This window comes from Chaetodon auriga, chromosome 7 (assembly GCF_051107435.1).
Source record: "Chaetodon auriga isolate fChaAug3 chromosome 7, fChaAug3.hap1, whole genome shotgun sequence".
NCBI classification, from domain to species: domain Eukaryota; kingdom Metazoa; phylum Chordata; class Actinopteri; order Chaetodontiformes; family Chaetodontidae; genus Chaetodon; species Chaetodon auriga.
The window spans coordinates 8,359,339-8,382,525 of NC_135080.1; the positions used below are offsets into that span (position 1 = coordinate 8,359,339).

Below are 23,187 nucleotides of genomic sequence, written 5' to 3' on the forward strand. Positions count from 1 at the left end.
TCACTGATGTGGTCCCAGCATGAGAAAAACTACATTTCATTTCAATAAGCCTTGTTCTTGCTCAGCCATTGGGGGTCACTTACAAGGGTCTGATTCAATTATTCTTCCGTTCACAACAGGAGGAAAACATTTTCATGGTGAATGGTTTGCTTAAATAGATTACCATCTCAAATAATTCAATTTCCGTTAATTTGATTGATTTCATACCAAAGGGGGGGGGTGTCTTAATTTAAAACCATTGCATTTCTAATCAAACATTAAGTGAGAAAGAGGCCTGGGCGAAAATCTTTTATTTCCATTTTCCCCACTAATTTGAATATAAAATGCTGATGGCTGCCCCATTAAATGGCACCACCAGTATTCAGTGTGTGACCAGCTCATAAACTAAATAAACTGCTTAACTGTTTGCGAGCCGCATGACCACTCCTCACAGATTGAGCACACATAAGCACAAACTACCATACACTGACATACTGAGAATCTATGACTGGGCATTACTACAGAGGATCCAGATGAAGCAGTTCAGTCATCTGATCCATTCCCATCCATTATTCATCCCGCTCGGGGAGACAGAGACGCTGGGCTTCTCTTCTCAGAGAGACCCAGGAACCCCATCTATTCTCATGAGCAAAGGAAATGCCATGCAGTATAGTGCAGTGAATCACCAGGGAGTGAAAACAAAAGTTGGGAGTGTGAGTGCACGAGAACTGAAATTAAGCGTACTGGAAATGAAATTATTACAGATCCAAGTTACAAATGTGAAAAACAGGAATACAAAATGTGGAAATATAACTTATTGAGTGTACTGCATCTCCACCAGGTGCTGACTGATGTCCAGCAATGCTGCTGGAAAATAAAGCAGCCTGGCCGGTGCTGTGAGGAGAAAACACCTTGTGGAGACATTGTGTGAGTGGCAGGCAGAACTGGCAAGCTGCCACAGATAATAACATCTGAAATAAATTTGATGTGTGGAATTCAATCTGTAGTGATAGGGACGGCTGCAGCATTAGAGTGAAGCTCTAAATGCTATCTACTCATCCATGGAATGAGGACTGACACGCAGGCTCAGAGAATAGATTGTGCAATTAGCAGCCTTTGTGCTGTTTTGACACAATGAAAAAGGGAAATGAGATTCAACGTTGTCATGCACGGTTCTCTGTGGCTCTATGATTCCCATAAGATATTCCAAATGTACTTCTTCAGGTGAGAATAAGTTTGTGGATTCGGGTGTGTGTGTGTGTGTGTGTGTGTTGGGTGTGTGAGGGGGTGGGTGGGTTGAAACATTACCGGATATAATAAAGCCCACACAGAGAGAGGAAGAGAGAGTTCACTTGGTCACACTTATTAATAATCTCTAGTATTTCATTTCCATTCAAGCAGTGTGATTTTAAAATGTGAAACTCTGATGTGATTTTTTTTTTTCCAATCGTGAGGAGCATGCCACCTCTCCAGCACCAAGTGTCAACCGCAATTATAAAGTGTAATGCACCATTCAAAGAAAAGGGGGCGCTCTTCGAGTAGGCATTGAACAAAGAGGCTGGAGACACGGAGTTTCGCCAAACTTTACAGATCGTTCCTTTAATTAAACACAGCTTTGCACGTGCTTAAACACCGACGTGAAGCCGCAAAGCCTCAGTGGATGCATTTCAACTCAGCACGTTACAGCTTGACTTAAATTATGTTGATAAAAAGTTAAAAAAAAAAGAAGCAGCATTATTTCTTCATACACAGTCCGTTTGACAATCAAACAGCAGTTTACACCGCCGTTGCTCTGACTGCTGTGCACAATAATCATAAACTAAATGCAGTTTTAGTTCAGTATTACTGAGCTTCGGTGCAGCCAGTTGAGTATAAGTTGGTCTCAGACGCATGAACAGACTATAACCGTAAAAGAAAATTACTATAATATTCCTGTAAGTGTCTTTGGTTCTCGGTGGTGGGCTTATGGTTAGCTCACCTTGCTCCATTGTTTTTTACACTTCTCATGGCACCACTGTAATATTTCCCTCAATATTCCCGCTGGGATTTGCAGCGTGTCCCTCAGGTTCAGCTGCAGTCTTCGCTGACTGTATCACTGTTTTTATTTTATTTCTTTAAATCTCCTAATGTATGACTGTAATATTCTAATGTTATTTTATAGGCCTAGATGTCATTGCAACATAATGCAGCCCAATATGATAGCAGGCTCCCTGCTTGAGCCCTCCCTCCGCCTCTCATGTGTCTACATTTTCATCCCATGGCCGTCTCTAGGTGATTTAGCGCCGCCAGTCTCAAGCAGGTGTCCAACATGGCGATCACGGGGAGCGGATCTCTCGCTATTTCTCTCTCTGTTTTCGTGATTTCGGCGGCGTTTCTTCCCAAAGGTAAGTTTTGGGGGTCTTGTGCGTGTGCGTGTGTGAGTCTGTGATGCGGAATTACCACTTCCACAGCTAAAGCCGGAGGAGTACCGGGGAGAAGTTGTGGTGCGTTTGCGCGCTAGATGCGCACAAGCTTCCCGTTAAATCTCAGCATCACTTTCTATAGCTCTGACTACAACATATCCGCGATGTTTCTGGAGAGCATTGCGCTACTTATCTCTTGATTTTAGCTCTGATTGATAGGGTGTTGTCCTTGGCTGTTGTAGCCTTTTGCAATCGGCTTTAGAGGACTGCTGGAAAAAGTATTGTTAGTGCTGCTCAATTACATAGGCGGAGAGAAAGTGTCACCGGTGGTAACTGAGTGAAATGGTCGGACAGTATTTAGAGCTATAGGGCAAGTTGAAGGCAATGCTCAGTGAAATGTGCCTCTTTATTTGATAATGTGACCGATTCTCCGGCCCCGAGAGAACACGGCTCACACGCACTTGTATCCTTTAGTCATACCGCATAAACCTTCACAGTCCCAACTCATCCTCACTGTCTTCAAATCTCTCAAGTGTGCGCTTCAGGTGCGCTTTGGAGAAAAACACGCATTGCAGCTCTAGTCTCGCACAGTGTCCTCTGGCCGCACAACTGCAGCTTCTGACACCAGTGTGTGTGTGTTCCGGTCCGCAGTCTTCATCTCTCCTCCTGTCAGTGAGGCTGGAGATGAAAATCTGCCCGTTGGGCATTACGGCGTGAACAAGGGGCGCCTGAAATGTGCACGACCATTGCAGTCCCCAGTCCGATCATTTCCCCGTTATTCCACCGCGGTTGCATCAGAGTTGCATGCGTCAGTGTTTTTTTTTTGTTTTTTTTTTTTCCTGGAAAACGTATCCGCTGACAATATTGACGCATGCGAAGCGGTTAAAATGTCAGTTTGCAGCCGCTTGAAATCCCTCCCAGCTGGTTGGATGGACGTGTTGTTGTGCTGTCAATCCCCGGGTTGTTGAAATTGCAAGCAACAGTTGCGATGACAGGTTTCCACTTGAAGACGGCTCCAGTGACTTCTTAGTGGTTTAATTCCTGTTTCTGATGGTGCCATTAGTGGCCGCTTGCTGTACAATAGTGGTATCTGCATCACCCATCAACAGGTCTGCAGAAACTCATCAAAGCGTGTGTGTATGTGTGTGTGTGTGTGTTGAGATTGACAACCTGCTCCCAAAATGAGGTTAGGCTACTAGTAACAGGGATTGTTTCTTTCCACTGTTTTCTTTTCTTTTACAGCTCACTGCTCTGCTTACACGGCTTTCATTTCACAGTTGTTGAATTTATTATGGTTTGCACTGAATAGCAGTTGAATGACATTTACAGCATTGTCTAGCGGCTCCTTGTCACATTAATTTAATTAACCTCTCAGTTAAATAAAATAATGCATCATGAATGTGCAATAACCTCGAGCTCAATACGCCGAGGGTTGCAGCATCAGGAAACTGATGCCTCTCTTGTTTCAGGTAAAACCCCCAAGCCCGAGATGCTCTGATTGACCTCAGGCTTTCCATTTGTTTGATTGTCTTTGTGCCAGCTGCTGGGAGCAAAACAGGGCTCAAGCTCTTGCTTCGTGAAGTGCTGACAGTCTGCTTTTTGACAGCTTCCAATTTTTCTTTGTTAATAATCCAGAATCAGTGGATTTGAACTTTCTCTGTATCTGGTGGGAGGAAAATAATCCCACTAACTGGATTGCTGCTTGATGCGATAGGTGTTCAGTTTATTGTAAAGATAAGGAAAGAGAGCTAATTAAAGAAAGACTGAGAAAGAGAGAGAGAGCTGATCCAGGACATCATAAAAGAAACTTGTTCTTAGTGTGTACAGAGTGACTCATGAAGCTAAAGAGCTGCCTCCGCTGAGCATCCTGTTATGAAACGCTGAGATTTTGCATTTTAACAAAGAATCTGTTTAGCAGTATTTCTCCCCATGCGTCTCCTGGGGCTCGGCCTGTTGTAGCATATCAGATGGTCGAATTTCAGAAGGTTGCATAATCCCGCTTATTGCCAGCTTAAAGTCATTCGTCAGGGCTGAGTGATGGTGAAGTGGATCAATAGGAGCTGTCATGAAGCCTCAAGGCGCCGCTGAAGGACGGGATCACCGGGAAACAAAAGGAAACATACAGCTGTTACGGTGCTCGTCGTCGCCAGTTGGCACGTGACACAATGAGTAATAGAAGATGTCCGTCTCCTGCTGCTTATGGTGGGTTTGGCTTCAAAACAGATACTGCTGAAGTCTGTGAGCAGCGTGCTGGTCTGCCCTCAATTTGTGTTTGCTTACAGTCTGTGTGTGTGTGTGTGTGTGTGTGTGTGTGTTCTGGAGGCTGGAAATGTTTTATTTCCTCATGTTTTCACACAAGCATTGATCTCCTGGGGTCAGTGGTGCACACTGGGGCATACAGGAAGTACATTCATACCTGTGTATGCATACTACGGCCACTGATAGTGGAAGAATTCAGATTTAAGCCGGAGTATAAGTACCAATACAACACTGTAAAAATGTAATAAAACAGCAAAATATACTCAATGTTTAAAAAGTTAAAGTACCTTTTCTGCAGAAAAATGTTCCCTGTGAGTGTCGTATTATTATACAGTAAATATTTTATGGGATTATTTTTATATGCGTTGACAGTAAGCAGTGTTTTATTGTTATAGTTATATAGCTGCGTCATGTAGAGTCTGGTAATTAAATCTATAAAAATGCAACATTTCTTTATTGCTCGTCATTGGTTTTCTGTGCAAAGTCGTATTCTGCAAAGTTAATAGAAACTGCAGCCGTCAAATAGATGTAGTGGAGTGAAAAGGAAAATATTTGTCTCTCAAATGTAGTGAAGTAGATATATAAAGTGACATAAAACAGAAATATTCAAGTGCAGGTACGTCAAAATTGTACTACAGTACAGCACTTGAGTAAATGTACTTAGTCATAGCACATTCCACCGCCGAACTGATGATTCCTTTCATTATAGATCATTATAGATTCTCGATTAATTGATTCGTCGCCTGATCATAGAATGTCAAAAGACAATAAAACGTTTCATAAAGCTGAGTTTTTCCCTGATCAGCAGTTCACTGCCACGCAAGATAACGAAAAGCAGCAAATCCCCACAAGTGAGAAGCTGAAGCCAGAGAATGTTTGGCATTTTTACTCGAAAAATGACTCAAACAATTGATCAGCTATTTCAGCTCCACTCAAAACCACACGCAGCACATCAGTGCTATCTCTGTAGCAAACTGAAGTGGCCTTCTCTTCTTCCGCTCTCTGTATAAAATAGCACTTAAACAGTACCGTGTTTCAGGATACATTTAATACCGCACTTAATGGCCCATTGATATGTGCCCGCTTGTGAAGTATTTCATTGCCTGTACATTGAAATCACCACAGTACATCATTTGTAAGAATAATAAACTCTTCTATTTAAAGAAATAGAATTTATTGCTCATTAAATTTACATTAAACTCTGCCTAATAAGCGTCAGTCTAATTGCTAGATAATGCATGGCACTACTTTATGCGGTGGCAGCTAATCATACAGTTGAAAAGGGAGGGGCTGGCAGAGAATTGGCAGCTGATGCATGGAAAGAATTTAGCCACTCGTATCTGATGTTGCAAAGAAAGTGATGTGGGCTTTGCTGTTATCATTTCACCGAGGACATCACACCTCCAGGCTGTGTTTTCTGCTCTTGAGGTTTGCTGCCGTGTATCCTTGTGAGGGCACAAGGTTTCACCTGTAAATCGAATGTATTTAAGCCATTATTACCTTGTCTGAGCATGGCGGTATGTGACTATGCGTCCACGATCAAACTCCACACTCGCTTTGAGATGGCTCGTACAATGGATCTGTCAGATGAGGGTCCTTGCGGCTCAGAGTGAATAGGCAGATTTCATTTTAGTATGTCCTTCTGAGTCGGAGGTTGTAGCAAGTCAGCCTGTTTACACTCAAAGAAGTTGGTTATGGAGGTCAAAGTTGGGATTAAAAAAAAAACGGAAAATCTCTTTCACTCCTTACATTCTTTTCAGTCTCTGAAAGAGTCCAATCTCTCCTTAAATACATCACCTTGGGTGCTGGGTACGAGGGTTTTTGCCCACATACTTTATAGTGGGACCTTCAAGTAAATACCGTATCTGGTTGTTTTGTCAAGGTCACCAGAGTGCTGCTGTAGACGTACTATCACTTCGAGTCATGTAATAAATATATAAAGAAAAGAAACTGGGGACATTTTTATGTGAGGGATTTGGACTGCAGTGTCAAACTGAATGACAAACTGAGGACGATCAAAAATCTGTCCGTCTGTCTGCGTTGAAATGTAGTAAACAGTCAATTAGGAGACACAGACAGATGACAGGTCCTTTCATGATGGTGGGGACAGAAGCTTCCATTCATGACTGCGCTGTGGTAATGAGGAGGAGAGCTGATGTCTCCGCTTATGAATATGACATTGTTCTCTGTGTTCCCTGGATCTGAGGGACCTCACTCTATTGGCTGCGATGCTTGGGCGGTGACAATCAGGTCCACAATGAAAAAAAAAAAAGGAAATGCAATGTTTTTGTTTTTAAAAGGGCACAGAGTGCACATTAGCATGGGTGATGGAGCAATTACAAGCCACCATTAAGGCCGTGGAGCCGTCAAAGCACAGTACTTTCTAAATGAGGAACTCCATTGGGAAGATATCCTCCATAACCTGCACCATACCATAATTCACACAAAGATTGATACAAATGAGGATCCAGTTCAGTATAAATGGCTAAAAGCCTTCCTCTCCTTCCCCCTCTGTGTGTTTCCTGCAGCGGGGTTGGGGGAGGTGTTGCAGATCATCCTCCATCTGACCATTCATCTGTCTCTCACGCATAACAACACAGATGCCAGTAATTGTGCTTTTACTAAGGCTGGATGAGATTCAAATATTGATACCTTTAAACCTTCCCTAAATTTTACTACAGCATGCTGTATTGCCAAATAAATCTGACATAAAGTTGTACAGGGACTGGAGGGAGAATCCATCTGCTGTGTGCCATCACTGCTGCGTGGTCTCCTGCCACGTTACGATTTCTCTGAGTGTTTTTATGAATGTTGAATAAGACACTTATTAGCAGATTGGTGCCCAGTGAATAAACACTAATGATGATTCTTTCATTTTACCTCTAGTACCACCTTCAGTTTGACATAATCTCTAGTGAAATATCTTGACAACTGTTGGGTGGGTTGCAATGACATTTGGTAACTTTGGTGATCCCTTAACTTTTCATGTAGCGCCACCATAAGGACAAAACTTTCATTTGTCCAATACTTTATGACCAAATACCAAGGAATTTAACCTTTAACCTCAGCTGGACTTAGTGTTTAGTGTCAATTAGCAATTGTTAGCATGCTAACATATAGGGGTGTGCCATGTCATATCCTTCATGATAACACCGGTCTAATTTTTAACATGTTAAGATGTGGAACAACTAAATATAAACATGAGCATTTAGCTTAAAGGCAGAGCGAGCTGCCAGCGTGGCTGCAGAGTCTTAGTCTTGTTTACGTGTCGTCATGAGTTTTTCCACAGCACCCTTTTGTAATTTATGAGACCACAATAAAAAACGGGCATTTTTATGTATGTCCATCATTACTTACATCATTACAACTCAGTGATGCTAATAAATTGTTATAAGCGCCTCTTTGATTGACAGTAATGGCAGGAACATCTTTGCTACTTGGTATATGTTATTTTTCTATTCTGATTAATAATAGTGTGTCACTGTTCTGGCATGTCCTATAGCTATAGTTGCATTTCTCTATTATCACTGATCAGCTATTCATTAAATGTAACTAAATATTGCACTGATTGGGCTCTGCAGCCTTTGTTCACTTGTTGTATTTTCTCAGAAGTTGGGAATGACTCCCACATTTTCTAAAATTAACACTGATCGGCCCAAAGGGGCGCTGTGCATAATTTGTTCACTCATCCATGTGTCATATGCAATATCTGAGCCACCAATAATCTGATGCTCAACAATATTAGTAATAATATATTTCACCAGAGCATTACAGTGTTCAAGATTACAGTTTGCACCAAAGGGGAACCACAATTACAGCCCAAAAGTAGTGATTTGATCTGCTTTCTTGCTGCTGCTTTGTTTTTCTTTAACATGTAACGGAGCATCCAAAGATACATTCAAAAATAAAATCTGTGGATGATATTTTTGAGAAACTGTGCTGTCTTCAGTTCAGTCACAGCGAAAGAGAAATGCGACAAAAAGAGAACCTCGAGAGTGGACGAGTCTCAGACCCGAACTCACAACATTACAACTAAATAACCGTTGATCAATATTGAGGAGAGAGGACTCTTTCTGAGAGAGAGGACTGAATCTCTAATCAATAAATTCAGTTATCGAGCTCCCACTAATCCACTGCTTGAATTGGAATGAAAAACCTTCCTGTGCCCGAAACAGCAGCTGCTCAGTGTTTGGCTTTGTGCTTGACCAATGAGAAGGCGTGCCATTACGTAGTTTCTTGTTCCAGTCACCTTTAGTGATATTGAGTTGAAGGGCTGTTAGGGCCTTGGCCAGCACATGCCCCCCTTTGGATCAGTCCTAACTACAATGTCCACTGTGGTTTGATGGCAGACCGTTCACGTCTATGGAAATCTGAAGCTGAGAGCTTTTCTCTGTCTGGCAGAGCTCATTTGCTGCCTTGCATCTCAGACAACAGTGGAGGAGCAGAACCTCTCTGTCTCCTCTTTGGGCTTGTTTGGGCAGATCTGAGCCTGATAAAATAACCACTGTGTACCTAGAGCCCCCTTAAGCAGCTGCACACAGGTGGAAGTAATGCAACACCACTGGAGAAAATCAAAAATACATATACCCTGTACAAGTGAGTGCCAACAGAATGCAAACCCTGCACTCATCAGTAAATCTTAGATTGCTAATAGAAATGCAATGTGGTGCTGATGCCGTACTTTACTCTGAGATAAGAGTAAAAATGTTATATAAATATATAGATAACCCTCCCACATTCTTGCTTATATGCAGTGAATATAAGGACAGGTACCATGCTCTCTTAACAGCATCCCTTGGAATCAGTCCCCTCCTTTCTTGTTGGAGTGCTGTTTGCAAATGCATTTATGCAGACTGAATGAAATATTATTCCCTTACACAGCAGGATAGAGCCAGACTTGGGGACAACATTAGAATAGCCCAGTCCTTCCAAGTTTCCATGTTTCCATTCACCAGTGCCTCCATCGCACCCTAATGTTTCTCTAATTTTATTTGAGCAATACACTCAGGGATGCCAGCTGGAAAGAACAAACAAGTCTTAAAGAAACAACATTAAATACACTAAAGGAGCAGAAGAATAGAACCTCCCATATTATGTATTCAGGAAAAAGCCATGAAATAAATTCTATCCGTCTCACAAAAATGTCTGAACAACTCTGCAAAACCCAAAGATTCTCAGTTTACAATGATATAAAACGGAGAAGAGCTGCAAATCCTCACAACTGAGAAGCTTGAAACAGAGAATGTTTCGCACTTGAAAAATGGCTTAAATGATAAATTGATTATCAACATTTTTGGCAATGATTGTTGTTGTTGCTTGACTAATCAGTTAATCAGCTAATCATTTCAGCACTACTGCTGCTTTAGGTGTCTATGTACTTGATTTTATGGTCTATTTGGAGATTTGACTTTATGATGGTGCTGAATTGGACTGCATTACACTGATCAGCATTTCAAATTAATTTACATGTGTGGAGAAGCAAATATATAAGAAACGCCTTTTAATTGCTGCAACCCAATACGGCAACACCAGAAATTACAGTATCGTAGGGGTAGTTCAACATTTTTAAACATGTCCTCCCAAAATGTGGTATATCTCAGTTGGAGAGTACCAATGACAGGCGTACAGGACCTTGGTCGTCATGTGGTTAACGTTCTGCTGGCATTTCTGTTGGCTAAGTAAGCAAGTGGTGCCTATTATGTTAGCTTAGCATAAAGACTGGAAACAGTGGGAAACAGCTATTCTTGCTTGGCTCAAAAGTAAAAAAAATATCCTCCTACCAGCATCTCTAAAGCTCAGTAATTGATAATTCATGTCTTGTTTGTTTGTTCTCGTAACATGTTACATAGTGAGATACAAAGATGCTGGTAGGCAGACTTTGTTGCTTTTGGACCGAGCTAGGCTAGGTGAGTTAGCCAGCTGCTGGTTATAGCTTCATATTCAATGTTCAGATATGAGAGTGGTTCATCTAACTGTGGGCAAGAAAGCAAACAAATGTATTTCCCAAAATGTGAAATATTCCTTCAAGTCAGCGTGTCACTGACACTAAAAGAGTGTAAGTTCCACAGAAGTACATTGATATTTATTACAAGATTGTTGTTGGATCAGTGGAATTACAAAATCGAAACTGCAGTATGGTTTTTAGAAACATTGGCATTTTATAGATTAATTCACTCTAGGTAGTGCCTAATGTACTAAGTGGATTGCTTGGGAGATAATTTGGCAGGAAGGTGTGTGCATTCTCAAACACTCACTTTTTCTTGGCAATGTTGTTGTCGTAGTAGTCTTTAGTAAGACTAAGAATGTAAAAGAAAAACAACCGATAGAGGATTTACAGTCGATGCAGAACTTCCTCTCAAGGTGAATCATCACGACATTTTGATGCTGTTTACACAGAGGAGAGCTGTTGTCTGACAGGTTGGTGCTGCCTGCCTTGGGGGCATCATGCTCTTGAGTTATCAGCGTGACAATAGACCCATCTTAATTACTCTCAGATAAAGCACTATAATCTGTCATTGTCAGGCTGATCAAGACTGCACAAACCAAGCACTAAGACTCATTCACCCAAACCAGAAGCCTATTGATTACTTCTCATACTTGAGTCATTGCACTGTGGAGAGACATGGGAGGCAATAGAGCTAATGGAAGGGGGAAGCTCAAAGTCACATTGTTTACATCTAAGATGACAGGTAAATGTATTTGAAAGGAAATATGGGCTTGGTCCATTGGCTCCCAAATAGCAGTCTGTCTGCAGCTAACATGGAAAGTAAACCCCGAGCTGCCAAACGATCAACAGCCCTGCAGTTCAGATGTGGAGCTTACAGCGCAGCAGCTTTTATATTTCTAAATCAAATGTCTGTGCTTAGCAGGACAGAACATTTTGATTTGCTGCAACCAATATTGATTGATAAAACGTTGCCTAACACACACACCCTCTGTCAGTATGTTTCTATCAAAGCTGACACATGGTTGGGCTTTTGCAAGTGGCATATTGTAGATGCATGGATTGCCTTTTCATTTTTAAGATTATTCCTGCATCAATGCTACTGTGCTGAATACTATGTTTTCAGTAGTGTATGCTAATGTTTTGTATGCTAATTTTGCAGTTTGTATGGAAGACATCAACATAATTAACTGTGCGAATGGGAAATAATACAGTCATCGACAGCACCCTCCAAAATCAAGGTTTTTTTTAGTATCATACTGACACCTTTCCAATGTGAACACACTACAAAAACCTGATTGAAATTAGTATGCAGTATTTGTTAAGACACAGACAATCACTCTGTATCTGCTGATGTAAAACACCTCGCTCTACCTGTAAATGTTTGTATCTTTGGTGCAATTTTAACAATTGTCTTACTCCTTAAACTACTACTGTTTGTAATAATGCAGTATTTGATGCATATATTCATATCCCTGATAAAAAGAGTTTGAGTTATAGATGGAGAATCTGTATTTTTGTGTGTTTCACATCGAATTATATTTTATAATTTAGGCTTGTTTTACTAAAAAACATTAAACAGCATCAGTAAATATTAGAAGTAGGCTTGTTTATAATTGAATCTCTAATTGTGCTTTAAAAGTCAAAAAGGTGAACAAACAGTTGCAGCCGAAGCCCCCAAAACATTGAAAGAAATTTAATTGCAAACTTTGTATCTTCTCTTATTCATTTAACCAATTATTCGTATTTAGCTGTTGTTTTTGCTCCAGTTATGCAGGATTTTTTCCCCCCATTCTTTTTTCTGTTTTCCCAATGGGGTCTAATAGTTGAAGTTTGTTGAGTCTCCCTTAATGAGCAATGGGCCTTAATGGAGTCAACAGTGCAAGTTTTTTTCTTTATCATTATGTGTTGATGTTTGTTTTGTTTTGCTTCTTCTTTACAGCACTTTACAGCTTCCCTATTAAAGTCTCATAAACTTATTCTGTACAAAATAGTTCTGCTCCTGAAAGTACTCACTATAGACGGATCTCAGCGTCAGACCTTCATTAATGCTATTCATTTGTCAAGATAAGCCGATTCCACTTGTCAGATTTTCACTCAGAGTTAATTCTTTCATCTGTCCTTTGTTCTTTGTTCCACCAGTGTACCAATTCTGGAAAAAATAGAAGAGCAGTTATGTCTGCATATATAAATATACTCAAAAGTGTACTATTTCTGATGCTGCTTTGTGAAGATGCTCTGAAGTTTTTGTGAGACACTGCACCCATTGACTCCACACTTCTAGCCAATTATGACAAATTATCTTCCTTTTTCTTAACTTCTTAAAAATCCACTCATAACATTTTTGAAATTTTGACAAGCAAACAGACACGACCGGGCAAAGAGATAAGTGCCATCCAACCGCACATCCTTGTTCAACATTTAGTGTCAAGATAAGCACCAATCAGAAGCACCAGGACAGCTCAATGACAGAATAACAAAGTGGCACCTCCGGCCACTTGGGTACACTTCTAGCAACTCAAATGAAAGCTCTTGAGCAAGAGGGACCTTTGTCTTCGTGCACTGAGTTGTAGCTTACACTCCGAAATCCATACTTGTGCACGCAAGCTGAAAGAACAACCAAAGTTCACCCCTCACATAGACTTTTAGTTCTCTGGGGTCTTTTCTGCAATCAGATCTCATTTAGTTTTGACAGTCCATGATGCTCACATAAATTTAATTGGTCATAAAGTCTGCGCCCTCTCTAAAACTGTGTTTCAATTGGTTTTCTGCTGTCCTCCGAGGCAGAACACATGCCAGCACTCATTAGCACAGGGCTACTGGTTACAAAAAAAGGTTCGACGCCTATCTTCTCTGGCTTCTTGCTTTAATGTGCCTTGATGTTACAGCACAATAATGATGCAGCTTCAGGAGGAGGGAGTTCACCGTAACTGGTGAAATATATGGACACAGCAGCTCAGGGCTGAACCTTTGTGTGCTGACTGAACTTTGCTCTGTTCACCTCGTTGTGTATGAACTGTTTATGGATTTTTCTCTTGTAAGCTTCAATGTTGCCCGCGTAAAAAGAGCACTCTCTCTTGTGAGAGCTGTCAGTCCATTTAATGGTAAGTACAGTAACTAAATGTGTGACACTGTACAATTTCCTTGTATGAAGTGCGAGGGCTCTATTTTTATGTGGGCGCATGACATGAAGCATTTTCTCAAGGTGCAGAGGTTCATAAACAGGATCATTATTTGTGAGCTGTAAACAGGATAATTACTGGAATTGTCAGTTTATGCATCCATAAACACCGTTTCATTCCCAGTTTGGCAGTAGTTGTTTAGTTGCATGTAGTTTCAACTAAATCTTATTGGATGGTCCTTAATAATTTAAGTAAAAAAGGGAAATACTTCAAAAGCTAGACTACATTTTTGTGCATATTATTATTATTTGGACAAGTAAAATAGTTTTTATTATTAAAAAGCAATTGAAACTGCTTTTGTCAGTTTGAATTTGCTCGCTTTATATTTGCTCTTTCAACTCCTTCACTTCCTGGATGAGTTTCCTGTTGGGAGAAACTCCCTGAACTCTTAAAAGAGAAATGAGCTGATGTGATTCACCCTGACTGTTTCCACCTTCTAGCACCCTCACTGATAATGTATGATAGTAATTTCCGTCTGTCTCCATGTGCACCCCAGGTGGACCTCTTGCCTGCAGTCATCAGAATTAACTTAAAATGTTGCTAAATCCTGATTGGTGCATTGAAGTATGTGAAATCACCTTTTTCAACGGAGCCCCGCCCGCCACAAATCAATAAGAAAAGCATAGAAAAAACACAAATACAGAATTGTTTTAACTTTGGCAGAAGATTTTGTGCCATTTGAAGTTTTAAGGGTTATTTTGATCTAATGTCGACTTCTAAGTGGACAAGCAGAGGCGGATGTTATTTAGCAGCTTCAAGGAGGCGTCAAAATCAATAAAACAACACTACAAAGTGGTTCACTTTTGTCTTTTGATGAATTTTGATAAATTTTCAAATAGAGTGGAAACATCTCAGGGAAATATATGAGCAAAACATCACTCTGTGGCATAAACTCACCAAATGAAAAGTTTTGTTTTGTTAGCATAAGTCAAACTTAGCTCTGGATGGAAAACCTCAGAGGAAGACAGAGCCGCTCTAGTCTAAAAACAGATATCAATAAATGTAAACAGCACTGGCCTAGGGATGTCATTAAAAAGAATAGCATGTCTAGACCTCATAAAACCAAAACATATTGTTATTTCGAAGCAGCAGGAGTTATTGCCTGTGAGCACTAAGATGACATCCATCAATTTGGGGTTTTATTGGAAAATGTTGATAGGCTGCTTGGGAGATGTAAATGATTTACTTAGCATAAAGTTTTGCTTGAACAGGCAGGGAGATAGTGTAGTTAGCGAGGGCAGGGAAGTATAAGTGTGACAAAGGCGGTATTGAAGCAAAAGCTGATTTCCCAAGCCTGAGAGAATCGCAATCTGTGCATGAATAAATAGGCTGGACCTGCGCAGTGTGGATTATTCTGGTTCAAATATCAGTAGACTTAAGGGTTGTCAAATGGCATACATGTGTAATAGGGTTGTTGTACATGATTTCATTTTGTCACTTGTGCCCAAATGTCATATCTTCTAAGACGTGCACTGATTGTTTCTCACTGTGTGCACAAATTGCTGTTTCATTCCCTCTGCCTTTTTGTATTCGACGTTCAGGCCAATTTAAGTGAACCCCTTCACATTTAAAATCCTTTTCATTGAAGTTCTAATGATATGATGGCAAATGAAAACTTTGTAATGAAGACAGTCTAGACAATAGATCTCGGCGCACAGACAAATCACTATTAACTTCATTACTGTCTGTCAGTGCAATATGACGATATGCAATATGCGCTGGGACAGAAATCTGAATGAATGAAATTAACATGAAAAACAATTTGGATTTGGTGCTGGGAACTTTGAAAATTTCCTCACCACATTTCTTGAAACGCTAGAGCTTGAAGGTACAGAGCATTTGCATGCAGTTGTGTATCACTTTGACATGTTGGCCTCATCTTTCAGTAAATCTCAAATCTACATTTATTCAAATGTGTTCGGTGCGGTGAAGGTTGGCGCTGCATAATCCATCAAAATGTTCCATTTGAAGAGAGGGGCTGGAATTATTTGAATCATCAGAAAGCAGCCTTGCTTGTGGTGAAGCGGCAGATATTAGAGTAGAGCTGTTGAAAGTTTTCACCCAGCGAACGAAAAAGTCTAAAAATCTATTGATATATATGGCATGAAATCACCTCGCAGATGAATTGAAGTGTTTTCTCTCCACCTGACCTTGTCTGTCCCCTTTGTGTATCTAGCAGCAAAATACAGTAAATAATGTATTTTATGTCAGGTGTAGTTGTGGAATAGAAGAGCGTTTTGGCCATCATAAGGAGTAAAGATTGACTTTTTTCTAATGATTGGTATACGTTCGATAAAGAAGTGAAGCTGTGATGTGTCTGGTTTTGATGTGTCTGTGAGAGAAATGAGAAGAAAGTCCTTTTGATTTACAAGTGGGGGTGTGCTAGATCATATTGTTCATGATAATATTGGGAATCTTTTGATATGATCAAAAAAATCACATGTGATTTATTGTAATATTCTGACTTTTTGGCTAAATGACTTCATATTGTTATGCACAACAACAGCAAGCACGGCTGAAAGCGAAAGTAACGGTTGTATCTGCTCCACGGTGGAGCAGTTCGTTCCAAGAAGGGGAGCGACTTCAGTAGTGTGGAAGCAGTTTGTTTACAAAAGATTAGATGTACAACAAACGACAGTAATGCTGAGGAATGGCAAAAGAGGACTGTAACAACAAAAGGGGCCAAGACAATAAACTTACTTCACCACCTCGAGCAGAGCACCTGGTTGAGTACAAGGAGAGCCAAAAACAGCTTTGGCAAGCTGTATTTTTTTGTCGCATCGTCAAGAATATAATTAGCACAGAAATACCCTGAAATATCGTAATATTAGGGCCGTGTCGCCCACTCCTGTTTGTAAGTCTGAACACCCTCATTATTGTGTGTCTTTGGTGCTATAAACGGGGCGTTTCTGCTGGATAAAAGTGTTTTAACCTCCTCCTCCTCTCCACACTAATCATTAAACTAATTAAGCAATTAAATCATTTCACATTTTAAGTGAAAGGCAGAAATTGCTTGCAGCAAAGAGGTGATGTGTTTTCACAATTATCTAATTTTCATACTCACCTTTAAGATAGATAAACACGTAAATTTCACCTCCCCTTCATGCATCGTGGCCTCACTCCAAACTTTGCTTTTTGTTGCACGGTGATTTTATATGTAGTTTCTTATTGCCTTAACTTCCATCTTAAAGGTGAAGATAGGTCTGCTTATATTCACCTTTTAACCTGACTTCTGTAGTACTTTAATATATAATATGTAGGTTTTTAATCAGCTAAAGAAGTGATTTCAATTCCCTAGTTGTACCATAACAGATGAAATTTTACATGTCCACTCTTCATTTGTCATAGTGAAAAAGTGTGAGAGGAGTATTGAAGAGAACAAACGAGGTGTTTTTTCAATAGCTCTCTTTTCAGAGACTTCACTCAAGGCTGCAGTTCAGTCCAACATATTATGCGATGCTTTCATTGACACACATCTCAACCTTCCGCTAAATGTGTATGGGGGAGCTGGGACACTGTTTTTTTTTCCTCTCCTCTTTGTCCAGTCTCAAGGTTGGAATGTGTGGTAAGGGACCCATGTGTAAAAAATGAATTAAGTAGAGTTTTGTTGCGCTTCAGTTAAGGTCAAAACTGTACCCTTAATCTCTGTCACACTGCTGTGGCGCTCTATTGATCAAAGTGGAATTTTGTTGATTACATACAGCTGCAGTGGATTTGACACAGAAGCCATTACCAGTCTTTACCAGTGGGCCGATGCCACATGATAGTGCAACCTTGTGTTTTCATTATCAGCTGACACATAGGATGGAATAAACGTCCTCTCACCAAGTCGAATTAATCAAGCAGACAAAACATTTTATTTAGTTTAGTCTTTGACATCGAACGTTCTGTCAAGTTCGCTTTATTGAACAACAATTTATTCTTAGTTAGGATAAGACAAAAACATTTAAAGGAAAAGATTGGCATTTTGGGTAATATGCTTTGCTTTCTAGGAGATTTAAACCACTCTCATGTCTGCACGTTTAATATGAAGCCAGGAGACGCTTAGCTTAGCATAAAGGTAAGCTAATGGTCTAAGCTAACCTAGCTCGGCTATGTCCAAAAAAAAACAAAACAAAACAAAACAAAACACCTACCAGCACTGTGAATGCTCACTAATTAACACATATCACATTTGTTTAATTTGTACAAGAAACAAGGTGTACGCATTGTGATTGTTAAGCCAAGCTAGCTTTGTCACCCTGCTTCAAGTCCTTCTCCTGGCTCTAGTGCCTATAAAATCAACTTTTTTCATTACGAAAAAGGATATTTCACATGAATAAATCTTTAGAGGTGCTGGTATTTTGGTATTTTTCTTTACCTTCGGTCAGAGCCAGGCTAGCTGTTTCCACCTGTTTCCACTCTTTATGCTAAGCTAAGCTAATGGCCTCCTTCCTTCAGCACATTTCCTTACCAAACTATTCTTTCAACAGAAAGAAGGGAAACCTCAAGAAGAGAGGGACAGAGGATGGACAGATATGAAGTAGATGCTGTACATGGAGAGAAGACAAAAATAACAAATGTTAAATGACAACAAATAGAAAAGAATGACAATATTTGGGAAATAAGATCCAACCATATGAGGAAAATCAGAGCAGGTATCTGTTGTTCAACAAGTGGAACCACACACTTTCATCTTATACCTCTTCATCTTTGTCACCTTTATGTCAGGAGCAGGAAGAAAGTTAACAAACAACAAATATGAGCAGATTTATTTTGACACATTTATTTTTGTCTTTTATATGTACAGCAAACGTCACTGCCACGGAATAAAGAGACATTTGCTGTCTCTTTGACTTGATAACTTGTTGATTAGCAGCACAGGTAGATGAAAAACGCACTGGGGGAACTTTCACAGTTACTTGGATGACACATTGAGCCCATGGCTGATGAACTGTTGAATGACAGCTGCCGGGCCCTCGGGGAAGCACCTGTCTGTCACCATGTATTGTAAGTGTAAGTGACATTATTAGGAAAATGCTGTCACCTTGTGCTCATGTAATGTCTAAAGTTTGAAATTATAGATTCATAGTAAACAGACTATTAGTGTGATGGCTGACATGTTTTGTCCAGTGATTATGTATAATTATGTTTAATAATTCCCTCGACACACAAGCAGACAAACCAACTGCATGTTTGTTTTTGTCTGCAGCCATCGCTCTTTGTGTTGAGTAGGTCACCTCCGAATATTCATCACCCTCTTGTGTCATCAACACAGACGCAATTTGCAGCAAAACATCTCACTCTTCTCTCCACGGCCGTGTATTGCTAACCCGGTCCAGCTTGGCCATCGGGCATCCACAATGGCATAATTATGGAGTATTAAACTGTCACAATGACATATCAGTCAGAGAAGAAATGCAAAATGCCAGCGAGGCCTACTTGGTTTACCCTTACTCTTGTCAGAATGGCCTGAAAAATGGAGGTTTGTTTGCTGCTGGATCATAATTACGATTGGTATTTATGAGACCCATCAAGCCTTCAGTCAAGAGGATGCTGCCTCTGAAGGTGACTCTGGGATGCATCCCATCAGGCTGCGGACACAGTGAAACAAGGCTTTCAAACAAGCTGTCTCCTCTCACCGAGCCTTTTAAATCATCATCATTCTAGCCAGCTGTATGATCGTTCGCATGATATATCACCTGTTAGAGCTGCAGCATACGCGTCGCCACCAGCAGACAGTCACAATGAGTCTGGCAGCGAGCCGCAGTCGTTTTGATGCTTCTGTTTCCCGTTATTAAGCTATTGCTTCCATGCTGTTGTGTTAAGCGTCACTTAAACTGCCAGCTAGGTTTAGGGGATGTTTCTTCATGCCCTTTTTTGTCCTACTTGTTGTTTCACTGATGTGGCCAGCTGAATTTTCCATGACTTCAATCAGCTTGAAGCAGCTTGTTAGACGGAGGATTCTGACAGTGCTTTGATTCTGCTGTCCGTCCAAATGTCGTCCAGCTAAAGCTCAGCTGTCTACATTTATACAGGCCGAGTAAACTGGCTTGTGGTCATATTTAAGTCAAAGGAAAAATCCATCCTGAGCCTTATTTGTGTAGTTATGGCTGCCATTCCTATTGCTGCAATTGTGGAAACCTTAATGGTTGACATGGATGCTGCCAGACGGGCTGTACAACAGAATTCAGAGGGAAATTACACCAGCAATCGGACATTTGTCTTGTACTTCTTTTGCTGTCAGACTGGACTCACTTGATCTTCATCTTAGACCATCAGGACACTGTGATCTGATCATGTAAAATGATGAAGGTGCGCTGGGCCTGCTTAAAACTACACATTATCTTTTTAAGACAATGGAGTAGAAGTGCTGCAGGGTCTTTGTGGTGATCACATACAAGTACTCTTTGGATACTTCAGGTGTACTTCAAATGTTGGTGTCGGTGAGTACTCCAGTGTGAGAAAATTTGTGTTTTAGTACATGGAACCACTGATGGTGATTTTGTAGTCAATATGTGCTTTTAGTCAGGAACAGAAAATTGTGGACCAGGTTCTTTTTATCATGTGTACACAAGGAAAGAATTAAGTGTACTCTGACTCGGTCTTCTTTTAAATTATTGAGATTCACCCCTGCTCTCCTCTCCTCTCACTCTCCTCTCCTCCTTCTCTTTCTTTCTCCCTTCTGTAGGTGACATATCTCTCCTTTGTTTTTGACCAATAGGCTTGCACATTGACAGAGAACCGTCCTCCCACTTAGCTCATGAGTGCAATACAATATAGGCGTAGAGGCCACTACTGACAGTGACCCTGATGAAGACCTATGCTGGTCGCAACGCATTGGTCACGTATTGCCATGTAAAATAAAGACATTTCACTTTTGCACAAATCTTACAGTGAACTGTGGATCATTTTTGAAGGAGACTTTCACATTTTACATTTTTTATGGAGACTATACTGCTCCTGTGCAGTGAGCCCTTCACAGATGGAATAGATATTGTCTTTTATTGAACCTTCAGTGGAATCACATTGTGAAGATCTTTAATTATTCTGTAAATTTTCTGTTGTTTCTGTTCGTTTTTTATTACCCATGTAAAACGTTTGGTCTCACACAGCTTTTTTGCGTACATTTCGTGTGCATTCACACATGAAGATATAAGTGGTTTAGATGATATCATTGAACCTGTCGGATCGCCTCTTTGATTGTGCCATGTGCTCCTTCGTTAAGCTGAGTTCAGCGGTTTCATTGTGTCGGCATAGCTTTACTTGCTAATAGGATCTGATGACCATATTATGTATGGTTAATATTTCAAAAACACACCTGAAATGTTATTAAAACACTGGCACTTTGTTTTAAAGGACAATCCTGGTTGTATTACTATCATTAAATCCGACAAGAAGACGAAAACCAACCTTGTAACTGCCTGATACTGGAACTTCTTCTTCTTTGTCACGGAGCTCCATTGTTGTCCCAAAACCATTAAAAACACATCAGTCACACTGTTGCCCTGGGTGACATGTTCCTTCATTGCAATGAACATGGGCGCTGTAGATTATTTTGAGTCAAAATGCATCATTCTGCAGCTGGAAATACAAGACCACCTGCTGTGTGTTCATCCGCAGTGGAAAATAGTCCCCAACAAGTTCACGATTTACTCTTGTTTAGTAAAGGTTTGCTGAAACAGACAATGGCCAGCAGTTTAAAGACATTACTAATTATGAAATATTTGTTAAACAAATTAAACTGTACACTTTGGACTCTATGTCTTGAGCAGGATGGATGGTCTTCAGGCTCATGGTCACAGACAGGGTAGGAAAGTATTGAATGACTGAATAATACATGGTCTTCATGGGAGTTTTTTCTTAGAAGAAAAATAAAGAATATTGCCAGCCTCAGGCTCGCTGTGTGTCTTGCTCATGCCAAGAACAAGATGCTCTCCAACCCCCCCCCCCCCAGTAGTGTGACATACCAAACCATGTTCTGCATTATATTTATTATATTTTGATAAAGAGACTTACTCAAAAATACTACATGAAGTTACTATATGACAAACTTCAGAGAGTATTTTCAGGCCCTCCCTTGACCCGCAGCCTCGGACAGCTGACCCGGTTTTCCCCTGGCGTCAGCAGCTCTGCCCAGTCTTATCCCTTGAGCTGATATTTAGATTAATCACAATCCCTTGTCATCCTGACATGGAGTGCAACAGTAAGAATAAACCAACTGACAGAGTATTTGTTTCTTCCTGAGGTGCTGACTAAAGAAATCACATTCTGCCAGCTGAAAACAAAGAAAAAAGATATCATTGCCAGCCTCTAACACTGGCAACAGAAATGATGCTCACAGTAGTAACAGTGGATCCCGATTGTAACAGTAAAGGACAGCGAGATGCCAGATTTTTTTTTTTTTTCTTAAAAACAACACATTGTTTCTCATATTTCAAGTGTGAATTTAAGCGGTTTATTCCAAGATAAGTTATGGCGGGAATATGATCAGCTACTACCAGGACAGCAGGGTCGTGGCTGTTTCCTTCACCCCGTTTCTTTGTTTCTCTCCTCACTCCTCTTTATGTGCCACAGCCACTTATTACAGTTAGAGGGCAGGTGTGTGTCTGGCCTCAGCTGGGCATTATCCTGGCCCAGATTGTCCTTGGACCCCCATGTCTGTCTCATAACCTTGGCTGCGGCCGCCCCCGAACATCGAAACTTCCCCGGCTATTGATTAATCCACTTCAGTCTGATTCAGATATGATTAAAGGCAAAGCATCAAAGCATTTTATGGAGGTAATTACTCACTCATTAGCCATATGTTTGACAAGTATGCCCTCCTGGCATTGGAAGCCTCTCTATTAATCACAAACAGAGATCTGACAAAAGGAGGTGATGAAATGATGAAACACATATCTCGACTGAGAATCAGTGAGATTATATTATTGATGGATTACAGAGCGAGCTGTCATAAAATAGCACAGTCCTTACTTGATGTATGACTGCCGAGAATATATTTTGGGTCATCTTTGCTGCCACCGTATTTCTTCCCAGACCATGTTGCAGTCATCATTATCAGTCTGACCTGCTCGGGGAGTTTTTCTCCCCATTCAAACACCCAGATGTCAACACATACAGCTTGTTATAACTGAAACAATCTAAACAAATGATCTCACCGGCCACCTGAACATGTTTTCCTCCACTGTAATATGAAGATGATACCCCCGCCATACCCCCTCTCCCCTCCAAACCAGCCACCCACTCTCCGTCTCCTGTCTTCCTGGGCGATCTCCCCAGGCTGCGAGGACACGACAGGACAGGGGAGGATAAATTACAGCCACAGAGCCCCGGCTATCTCTCATGCTTTCATTTGCACCAGCAATTAATCAGCCATCACTGGAGAGCTCTTGCATGTCAGGCTGAGGATTTTATTAGGGATGTCCTTTATGGGCCTTAA

General features: G+C 40.7%; 1 protein-coding gene across 2 annotated transcripts in view; it reads left to right on the plus strand.

The window, feature by feature from the left end:
• The first annotated feature begins 2,219 nt into the window (after positions 1 to 2,219).
• The window catches only part of cadm1b (cell adhesion molecule 1b), a 137,297-nt gene continuing 116,329 nt past the window's right edge, over positions 2,220 to 23,187 (plus strand). The window contains exon 1 of one of the 2 annotated variants that reach the window (XM_076734596.1): positions 2,220 to 2,363. In XM_076734596.1, coding sequence (XP_076590711.1) covers positions 2,288 to 2,363 — 76 coding nt within the window. In that variant the 5' untranslated portion in view covers positions 2,220 to 2,287. The remainder of the gene's footprint in view (positions 2,364 to 23,187) is intronic. The other variant, XM_076734597.1, reaches the window with a different exon arrangement.